We start from the raw sequence: 11,646 nt of genomic DNA, 5'->3' as shown, positions 1-11,646 counted from the left end.
TAGATACATTTTTGTATTGGGAGGAGGAGCTATTTCTTGGAAGAGTGCCAAACAAACTATTTTAGCTTCGTCCACCATGCAAGCTGAGTTTGTGGCACTTTATGAAGCTACCAAGCAGGCAGTGTGGCTGAGGAATTTTATATCTGAACTGAAGGTTGTAGATTCCATCTTTAAGCCTTTGCATTTGTGGTGTGACAATATTTCTACTATTTTCTTTACAAAGAATAACAAGAGATCTAGCAGCTCCAAACACATTGAGATTAAATATCTTCTGGTTCGCAAGAAGATCAACGCTGGGGAGATCGTTGTTGAGCATATTATTACTGAAGAGATGGTTGCTGATCCTCTGACCAAAGCTCTTCCAGTGGGAATTTTTAAGACTCATATTTCTAACATGGGTGTGATGGAATCTTTTGATATGCTTGTTTAGTGGGAGTTTACTTATCCATAGTGGCATTGTAATAAGCATAATTTTGTTAGATCATACATTATAAGCACAATCTATATTGAGGATGTTTACTTTCCAGTATAGTGTTCATTTATATTCTCTCTCATCATATTGTTGTATGATTATTGTGGTTTACTTTGACATGTCACAGTTAATGGTGGTGTTTAACCAAGTCTCGTGATTTATGGCGGTATTTAGCCTAAATCCATGGAGGTGGTTGTTAACCATAGGCTGTATGCCAAAGTGAGATATTAATACAAGAAAATGACGGTTTGCCTAAGTATTGATTAATATCAAAGTTCTCTACCTGTGAGGTTTTCAAGGTAGGCTGATCTTTAGATCAGGAACGGACCTATAAGGAAGGAAATATCTTATGTGATCACAGTTATGATATAATTCCTTATATCTATATTTCCAGGCGATTTGAATTGATAATTTTCTGTTGTTTGTAACATTAGATAGTTATATGCCGTATATTGAGGTGTATTTTCTACTATTGTTCAACAATGGAGATTATTGATTGGATCAAAGTTTGTTTTGAGCGGTATTCAATCTTGGGATTATTTGGCCAGATGTCAATGGAAAGACATCAGTATCAGTGTAGCCCAAGTGGGAGATTGTTAGGACTCTTATGTGGGCTTAACTGATATTGATTGACCCATTGGGTCCAAGAGAACAATGACCACTCTAATTAGGAAACTTCTAGCCCTATTATATTGTGGGAATGGAATAGGGTTTAAGAATTCTATTATATATAGAATACTGACGGTCCCTACAGCTATTACTTTTTCATAATAATATTTGGGAGCACTGCTTTCTCACAGAGCTAGTGTAGAGACAAAGAGAAGATCCCATAGTAAGAGGCTGCAGAAGATCTCAGTAGAAGGACCCATATTGCGTGGTTCTTCATTATAGTTCGTGGTACAAGCGTCAACCTTGTTTTAGAGACTTTATTCACGCTCAACAGGTATGTGATCGATTTCTTCCATTATTCATTCTTGTATTCTACACACTATAGGTCATTCAGATGATTCTAGGATTTAGAATCACTAACACCACCAATATTTAGCCTACATTCATCAACCCCCACGTAACAATATGGTATTGTAACACAACCATCTTCATTGAATTCTCTAGGTTTTTATTTGATTATGTTGGATATTGTTGGCTGAAAGAGGAAATTTGTTTTATTTTTTTGTGGCTTTTGCTTTGCAGCTTTGAGTTTGTGGGAGACCATTGGATATGGCGGAGGAAGGAATTCTGTGCTATGCAAGAAACCGCAACAACATCAGCCAACCAAGTCAGTTGGAGGCGAAATTCCAACTGAAGCTGAGAAACCAACACCGATGCAGATGATTGCTGTTGCTCGGAAGGGAAATGGTAGCTGGAAATCATGGATTAACGAATTCCTTAGTCTCAAGGTCTATTCTCATTGAAGCCAAATTCTTAGAATGGAGACGAAGAGAGAGGAGTCAGAGCGGCTACGTTGGGAGGAAGAGATATGAGGGACAAAGAGAGAGGAGTCACAATGGCTACGAAAGGAGATGAAGAAAGAGGAGGTAAGGGTTTCGGTTTGACCCGACAAAAACTCCCTTTGAGAGCTTTTAGAAATCTTTCAACCTCAATCGTAGGATTTTTATCCACCACGTGTCAATGAACGGAGACATCTCCGCCACTCTCCACCAGATGAAGTCTCGATAGAGGATTTTTATCCATCTAGGACTGATTTCCTTCAAGCGGTGATATCTTTTTGGAGAGCTGATTCCAGGTGTATTAGATATTATTATATTAATACGTTATACTAATATGTTGCTAATATTTTCTGGATGAATATATTACAAAAAATTTTTCCCTGATAAAAATATATTACTAATATTAATATTGGATTTTATAATACTACTATATTATATTATAATATTTTAGTATAATATAGGGAAAAAGAACGCTACTTGACAATGTTACTTATGAGTTATGCCTAGACATATGGAGAAGTGGAACCAGGCTATGAAAAGACACTCATGCCTAGACTCTACTCACCCATGTGTCTGAGTGTACGCAACATGATTGGGTAGCGTTCTTTCTTTCTATTGTATATTATAGTATATGGGCTGAATACAAGAGCTGAATAGAACCAAATTTGTGAAACCGAAAAAAGAACCGAAATGAGCATATTTGATTTGAGCATCGAATTTTAGAACCAATCATGATTCGATTCTAGATCACATTAACAATCTCTAGCACCAAACAAATAACCTATTTTCAGCACCCTTGAAGTTTACATATGGGTTCTAAGTTCTAACATTTTTTTTTAATACATAATAGGATAAAATTTTCCTTCACCTATGGCTGAATGACTTGATGGTCCATATGTGACCCCATCACTCCCCACCTTTCCCTCTCTATTATACGTGGTCGATGAGCCTTAGGAAAACTTGGTCCTTACACTTTATGTATTGATGAGGCAAAAATATGTCCCCTTCCTCAGTATGCAAACCTGAACAGGACTAACCCACTACCTTGGCCCTCCATCAGGCTGTGTTACCAGTCACCTCGGCTCGATCAACCTGTCACCTCAGCTCGGCACAGTCAAGTAATGCACCCAGAAACGTGCACACATCCACTCCTACATTCAAAGACGTGATCCCTGATCATGGGGGCAAGACTCTATCCACTACACGTCATCAGAGGCATCCACCCCTCTCACGACTTGCACCTCCGAGATCAATAGAGAATATTCTCAGAATATATCCTGAAACCTGGTATATTCCTAGAATCACAGTGCCACTCCCCTCAAGGACTTTACGCCTAAACTGGACTCTCTACAAACACCCCTCCTTATTTCTCCATCAGCAGCCTATAAATACCAAGGTAATCCTCCATCATAAGGGATCGATCACTCACTCTTTTTACTGGAAAAACTTTCTTGAGCATTTGCTGTGGAAAGATCTGACTTAGGCATCGGAGAGTCCCCCATCTTCTGTGCAGATCGGCTAAAGCACCAGGAACTGCAGAGAAGGTCATCTGATCAATTTTTATCACATCATGTATATTTTAATAACAATTAAAATTTAAAAACTTTTAAATAAAAAAAAAGAAGTTCAAAGCCGTATAACTGCAAATGCCCCATTTTACTGACACTGATCGGTCAAATATTCAAATTTAACCCAAAAAAAAAATAAAAATGGACGGGATAGGGATAAGTTGTCAAGATTAATTTCTTTTGTGAAAAAACCACTTTGACTCGCATGGAAGATGCTCGAGTGACTAATGTCTACGTCCCTTGCCGCGTAGCGTTCTCTCGCTCTTCTGGGAATATGAGGAAATTTCACTTACCTTCAACTTTTGACTCTCCTGAGTAACTATAAAAAAAGTAAAGAAAAAAAGTAAAGAAAAAAAGAAAAGAAAAGAAAAGAAAAATGTTTGAATCTTTTTCCGCTTTCAGATGGACGACCTCTTCCCAGTTTCCGTTTCTCACACACGCTTCCTCCACAAGATCCTCTCTCAGTCCCAGAACCAAACATGTAAATTTCTGTCCATTTCAAGGTTTTTTTAACAATACTTGAACGAAATCGCCCCCGAAAAGGCCAAAAACCTAATGATTCCCTTACTGTGCCAACCTCAGATCTCCCGGATTCAGTTCACTATAATCTTCGTAATTTCTTCTTCTTCATCTTCTTCTTCTTCTTCCCTTCTTTCAAAACAAAACCTCTCCCCAAACCCTTCTCTAGTTCCCGCCAATCTAGTCAACTTCACCGGACGTCCTCGCCGTGAAAAAATTTCCAGACGTTTTCCGTTGCCGGAAACCGGAGAACGTACCTTCTCTGGTTTTTAAATTGAAAGGGAGAGAACAAAAGACAAAACTGAGACCTCATCGGTCCATAAATCTTGTTTTTCACGCCGGCTGTTTTGATGTTTCGTTTATTTGGATTTTCTCTGCGAATAGATCGACTGATCGTTCGTTCATTGATTTTTCAGAAATCTGGAATTTTGGAATGAAAAGGTATTTAGGTTTCGAATTGAAGGATTCTACTGGGAATTGAAATTATTTCTGTGTGTATTTGATGATCTGAATTTGATTCTTTTATTCTTTTGTTAGATTGATTGGTACAGAGTGTTGATTTTGCAGAATTTGATAGAAACGATGTGTTTTGTGGAGATTGTTGATGGTTTTTCAGTTACTTAGGTTTTGATTTTTTCAAAGGAAGTGGGATTTTTTCTCCGCTTCAAGAATTTTGAGGGCATTTTTGGTTTTTGGAATTTTTGGAACCACTTGGGTGATGAAGGGGTGGATGTGGATCTGTTGCTGGTGGTGAAGATTCAGAGGAGGTGGCAATGTCGAAGGTCGTCTATGAAGGGTGGATGGTGCGTTATGGACGGAGGAAGATCGGCCGTTCGTTCATCCATATGCGATATTTTGTTCTCGAGTCTCGGCTTCTTGCTTACTACAAGAAAAAACCGCAAGACAATGTAGTAAGTTTCTTGCTTTCTGTTTCCTCGTAATTTGTTTTTAACATGATAACTGTTCAGGGTTCTAGGACTAGTTGCTTTGTTTTGGCTCGTTTATTACCACATTTTAACTCATACTACCTGTTTATTTTTATTCTGATGAATAATGAGTGTTTTGTTAGAAAGAATGCTAGAGATACAATAAAACCAGAAGAAATACATAAAAGAGGATTAGAAGATCAGTCTCATAAGCCAACCTATCCCCAAAACATTTCATGGGGCAGGGCGTGGCTTGCTTAGTTAAGTCATGTCAAATGAAAAGTTTGATTGAGCAGCTAAATGTAGAATATATCGGCCTTTTGGAAATCATCAAATGATGCTGATCACATCGCCTTCCACCAGGATGTTGCTAAGCCAGCTCTCAGCCGTTTTTATGCCCACCTTTAAGAGCAATTCTGCTCTTGTAGAGTCACCCTAACAAAACACTGCAGAGGTTTGATCCAAGAGAGGTGAATCTTGTCAAAGGCCAGTCAATAGGGGGCAGTTTGGAATTTTATTTCTTTGCAAATCTCTCGTGGACATGCTTAAATTAACTTTCTCTATTTGGTTATAGTTGCAAATGAAAGAAAGTTTTTCAACTGTGAAGCAACAAGACCATGGCATTACATGGGCTGTTTAGAAAGGAAAATCAAAATTATTTTAACTTATGACTTTTTTTTCTATGCATTTAGGTTCCAATCAAGACCCTTCTTATTGATGGAAACTGTAGAGTTGAAGACCGTGGCTTGAAGACACACCATGGGCATGTGAGTAGCTCTCTCTCTCCCCCTCTCTCTGTGTCTCAACAAACAAAAATAATATTTCTTTCATAGCGAAATGTTATATTTGTGCTTGACATGATAAACTCTGTCACAGAACAGGATGGAAACATGTAATAAAATTCTTAATAGTGCAGAATATCACATAAATTTCCAAAATCATCTTCCCAAATCCTCATCTATGTAGCATACAACAATAACACAACCTTATCCCAACTACATAGGGTTGGCTACATGGATTCTTACCTTCCAGCCACTTTTGTATGAGGTCATACTTGATATAAGGCCTACGTTATGTATGTCTTTCCTTATGACTTCTCCTAGAGTTATTTTAGGTCTGCCCCTAGCCTTTTAGCTACTTCAATCTGAATCAAATCACTCATTTGTATCGGGGCATCCAAAGGCCTCTGTTGAACATAACCATGCCACTTCAAACGACTTTCTCGTGGCTTATCATGTATTAGAACTACCCCCAAATCAACTCTAACATGATATTTCCTTACTTTATCCTTCCTAGTTTTTCCATGTCTATCTCAACATCCTTTTTTCAATTGCATTGAGTTTATCTATATGATACTTCTTAACTGCTTAACATTCCGCACCATACATAGCTGGTTGTATGAGTATGACTGTCTTATAAAATTTTCCTTAAAGTTTTAAAAGAATACGTTGATCACACAACACTCTGGACGCTCTCTCTTTATCCATCCTATTTAATTCTATATGAAATATCATTCTCTATATCACCATCTTTATTATGATTTAACTTAGATACCTAAACTAATCACTTTGCGGGATCTCCCTCTCATCAATTTTCACCACCTCATCACCCAGTCTTGTGTAACTATAGTTATACACCATATACTTTTTCTTTGTTCTACTTATCTTAAAACCTTTTGATTCCAAGGTTGATCTTTTATAGCTTTAACTTGGCGTTAATCCGTGCTTTTATCTTATCCACTAAAACAATATCATCAACAAAAAATATACACCAAGGAACCTCATCTTAAATCTTTGGTTAAATCATCCATGATAATAGCAAACAAATAAGGGCTTAAAACTGATCCTTGATGTAACCCAAATGCAATTGAGAATTCACTTCCTTGGCCCCCGTAGTTCTTACACTAGTCACTTCACTATTATACATACAACAACAACTCAGCCATATCCCAATTGAATGAGGTCGGCTACTTGGATCCGATCAAAGACGACAGGTTAGTAAAGGTAAAAGGAAAGGAGCACACCACGACCCAAAACGAAAAAATCTCACCTAAATAGGGTTGGGTACTTAGATTCTTGCCCTCTAAAGAGGTTTATATGAGGTTGTACTTGGGACCAGACCTAAACTATGCATGTCTTTCCTCACTACATCTCCTACTTTGGATACCCGTATAACCATTAAAGACTGTTGAAGTCCTATTGTCATTTTAGGCCTCCCCTAGCTCTTTTAGATCCTTCTATTTGAATCAGACCACTCCTTACTGGAGTATCCTCAGGCTTCCGTTGAACATGGCCATTCCACCTTAAACGACTTTCTCGAAGCTTATCAAGAATCGGGGGAAACTCTCAAATCTGCTCTAATATATATATATATATATATATATGTGTTTTGGTCGAAGAAGAACTTAAGATAGATTACCAAAATAAGCAGTGTTTATAGAACGAACTTGAGCACTACCACTCAAATTGGCAAAGAGTAGCTGAGAAACAAAAGGGGGTAGATTAATGTCCCACACAATAGACATGTGGTTGTTCATACCATGGGAAGCAAACTGATCAGCAACCTTATTACATTCTCTGAAAGAATGTTGAAAAGTAATAAAAGAAAAAGTGGAGGTAAGACACCTGCAATCTTCAATAATATTAAAGATCTTCCATAGGCAAGCAGATGAGGCTCTATTCAAAATATTGATAATCAAGTTATCACTTTCTATACTAATTTGGTTCCAGCCACGTTCAATAGAAAGTGTGAGAGCTTTCCTTACTACTTCTTTGAGCATCTTAGAGAAAGAATCACATCAATCCAATCTGAGATGGACTGAGTAAGTAAGCGAAACCGTTGAAAACCTGTTAAACCCCAAACGGATGAAGCAAAGGAGCAAGAGAGAAATAGGTGATCCTAATGAAAATTTTCAAGTCCACAAAATGGACAATTTGTATGAAGATTCCTCCCTTTGGAATTTAACACAATTGGAATGGGAACCTTTTCCAACTGAATTTTCCAGACCATCATGCGAGCTTATTTATATGACACTTCTTAGTTTTGCCACACATCCATCTCAACATCCTCATCTCAACTACATGAAGCTTATTTATACTTCTTAACAGCCCAACACTCTGCATCGTACATCATAATTAGTTGAATGGCTGTCCTGTAGAACTTTCCTTTGACTTTAATGGAATACGTCACTCACCCAACACTCCGGACGCACTTTTCCACTTCATCCATCCTACCTTAATCCTCTGAGAAACATCATCATCATCGATATCACCTTCTTTTATTTATAATTGCCCCCAGATACCTAAAATGATCACTTTGCGGTAACTTTCTTTCCTCAATCTTCACCATTTCATTATCCATTGTAAAGTGACTAAAGTTACATATTATATACTCCGTCTTCATTCTACTTATCTTAAAACTTCTTGATTCCAAGGTTGATCTCTATAGTTCCAACTTAGTTTTAATTATGTCCACATATTTACTTGAAACATCTTCTCTAGTACTTGCCAAATTAACTCTCTTGGAACTCTGTCATAAGCTTTTTGTAGGTCAATAAAGACCATGTGGAGATCCTTGTTTCGATATCTAAATCTTTCCATGAGTCTCCTTAATAAGTAAATGACTTCTGTTGTAGATCTTCTTGGAATAAAACCAAAATGGTTTTCCGCAATAGTAGTTTTCTATCTCAGTCGAGTTTTAATATCTCTTTCCCATAATTTCATAGTATGATTCATTAATTTTATGCATCTTAGTTATTACAACTTTAAATATCCAATTTATTTTTATAAATTGGAACCACAATGCTTCTCCTCCATTCATCTAGCATTTTCCTTGTGCTCATAATCTTATTAAACAATTTAGTTAGCCTAGATAAACCTCAGATTCTTAAGCTCTTCCACACTTCTATTGGAACCCGGTCTAGAAGTGGTGCATTGCCTGCCTTCATCCTCCTTAAAGCTTTTTTTACTTCATGCGCCCTAATTTTTTGTATATTTACGACATGGTGTCTCGATGGGCATGGCAATACTCTATTACTTGAAATGTCTTCAAATAGGTTGTAGAAATGCTCTTTCCATCTCTTCTTGATGTCCTCATCCCTTGTCAATGCTTTTCCATCTTCATTTTTAATACATCTAACATTGTCAAAATCTTTACTCTTCCTTCCCTTGAATTTAGCAATCTCATAGATAACTTTTTCCACTTCCTTTGTGCTTAGATTGTTGTATGTATCTTCATATATCTTCACCCTTGCTTTTCCCACATTCTTCTTAGCTTTATTTATGGCCAATTTATACATTTTTAGATCCTCTACATCCTTACTCCTTTGCTATATCTTGAAACTAGCTTTCTTATGGCTGCTTGAACCTCATCATTCCAGCACCAAGTTTCCCTAAAGAAATGGCGTTTTCCTTTCGATTTGCCTAGGATATCTTTAGAAACCTTCTTAATACAAGCAGACATCTTGTTTCACATTGTATTAGTGCCTCCATTGAAGTATCACTTTCATTTTTTGACTACTTTATCAATAAATGATTTTATGATATCTATCTCCTTTAAGCTTCACTACCTTATCCTAGGGTAAATAAGCTCACATTTCTTATGATTCGGCGTAATAAGGCATATCCATGACCACTAATCTATGTTGTGTGGTTAGGCTCTCTCCTTGTATGTAACCTTGTCCTTACATAACAACCTATCAGACCTTCTAGCTAGAAAAAAATATATTTGGCTAATATGATGCCCACTTTTGAAGATAACTAAATGCTCCCCACTTTTCAAAATACGTGTTTACAATGAATAAATCATAAGCCACAACAAATCCACACCTATGAAGCATCATAGGTTTAAAGTTAACATCATATTTAACTGTGTTTTGGGCATATGAAAGATTTCCCTAGGGAAATTAAGCTTTGAAATGGGATCAGGTATGTGGAATTCCCAGGTATTCCTAGTAACATTCAAATATCATTTGGAAATTGATATGAACTTGAGAAAGAAAAAATATAATATATGGTCATTGTTATCACGCATGAGTGATATTCTTTGGTGTCAAGACACTGTTGCCTGTTGCAACGATTGACCTCTGAAAGGTGCTTGTAATTTCCATCAAGTTCGGGTGACCCTACAGCATTCTCCACTTGTTGTATACTGGTGGGAGCCTTTGTCCCAGGGTTGTTGTACACTATTGGTGTCCGTTCCCTCTTTGAAGGCTGTAAATATTTTCTTCTATATATCTGTTTTCAATAAAAATTGTCACTTATTCCCCCCCGCCCTAAAAAAAAAAAAAAAAAAAAAAAAAAAAAAGAAAAAAAAGGTGATCTTTAATAAGCCTCATCAACATGAGGAAGGGAGGTTAAAGTCCTAGTTTTGACAGAATGAGGTCATTCTTTTCTGTGAAGACTAGGACATGGGTTGCTGCAGATAATTCACTGAATGGGCTTATTTTCAATAAAATAAGCCTTGGGTTGGGTTATGTATGTGTTGGACCTTTGATTCCATGGGTTTTCTTTGTAATGGGCCACTTTAACGGGTTAAAAAATAGGGTGGAAAGTAGGAAAACGAAATTTAATTTATTAGTTTAGTCAGAGTCCAATTTTGAGTCTATATTATTTGTTATTTCAGTTTTCTAGTTAGTTTAGGTTTCCTAATTAATTAAGGATTGGGTTAGGCCTTTCCTTTTTAGTGTTTTGAGTCAGTTTTGAGTCTGCTATGTAAGTTTGTAAGGGGCTACAACATTGAGCACGAATTTGATTGAATGAAAGTTTATTTTTACTGTCTGCAAAATTATTCCCTGAAAAAGGATGATCATCAGCTGAGATTGCTGAGGGTGAGAGCCTGGCTGAGATAGCCTTTCCCCCTACCCCCATTCTTCCCTTCATTCTCTTATTTCTGTTTTGTTCATATTATCCGGCCCTGAATCTGATTTCTATTGAATTTACTAAAGATCCTACCTAGTGATCCAATCAAATCTTACATTATGGGTGAATGTAGAGGTCAGGCTGTAGGATTGGTAGTAAGGTCGAGCAACAAGCTAGCAACAATGTAGCTTGACAGAGGCATATAGACAGGCATTTAGGGAGGTTGCAGGGAATAGATAGTGAAGCTTAGTGGTGAAAGTTGTTAAAGTGAGGTGGATAATTTGAAGAGACTGGAATTCCTAAAAAGGATGCTGGTGGTGAAATTTTATAGTTCCATATTCAGTCAGAGTAAGCTGGACACTAATATGTTAATATTTGTCCCAATCATGATTTTCCTTGTGATGGGTTTCTGAAGCCTAAAGGTTTTAGGATCAGACACACAGTAATAAACCAGAAGTGTTTCTGAGTCAGAACTACTGTTTTGTGTTTATGTTAATTTGGAGTATTTCTGAGCCAACAAATGCTGTCTCGTAAAGCTTGAAGAAAAAGTACTTTTGCCACTAGAATTGAACAGAAACATGTATGGAATGTCTTTACAGAAGTGTTTCTTCAGAAAATGGAGGCAAGTGGAGCTCCATCAACGCATATAAGGAAAGAAGGGCTCAGGGAAAGGGGGGAAATTGGAAGATGCAAATAACATAAAACATACCTGAAAGTTTAGGGCGAAATCTGATGAACTGATTTTTGTGAAGAAACCAATTTCCTTGAAATTATTTTAGGGTTACCGATGAGAGAAGAATGAAGGGAGAAATCACCGAAACGAAGGAGTTTGCTAGCCTGTAGGTCATTGCAAAA

At 37.1% G+C, this 11,646-nt stretch overlaps 1 protein-coding gene across 8 annotated transcripts in view; it reads left to right on the top strand.

Annotated features, from left to right (window-relative positions):
* Positions 1-3,841: 3,841 nt before the first annotated feature.
* The window catches only part of LOC122057070 (protein ENHANCED DISEASE RESISTANCE 2-like), a 125,705-nt gene continuing 117,900 nt past the window's right edge, over positions 3,842-11,646 (top strand). For 2 of the 8 annotated variants that reach the window (XR_006133444.1, XM_042619065.1), the window contains exons 1-3: positions 3,851-4,448; positions 4,732-4,918; positions 5,626-5,700. Coding sequence is in view for 1 of the 8 variants with exons in the window: in XM_042619065.1 (XP_042474999.1) it covers positions 4,441-4,448; positions 4,732-4,918; positions 5,626-5,700 (270 nt within the window). In the remaining 7 variants the exon portion in view is untranslated. Of the gene's footprint in view, positions 4,449-4,544; positions 4,919-5,625; positions 5,701-11,646 lie in introns of all 8 variants that reach the window. The other 6 variants (XR_006133447.1, XR_006133443.1, XR_006133442.1 and 3 more) reach the window with 6 other exon arrangements.

Source organism: Macadamia integrifolia, chromosome 12, assembly GCF_013358625.1.
Source record: "Macadamia integrifolia cultivar HAES 741 chromosome 12, SCU_Mint_v3, whole genome shotgun sequence".
NCBI classification, from domain to species: Eukaryota; Viridiplantae; Streptophyta; class Magnoliopsida; order Proteales; family Proteaceae; genus Macadamia; species Macadamia integrifolia.
Note: the sequence above shows the minus strand (reverse complement) of the source record. Positions and strands in the feature narration are given on the sequence as shown.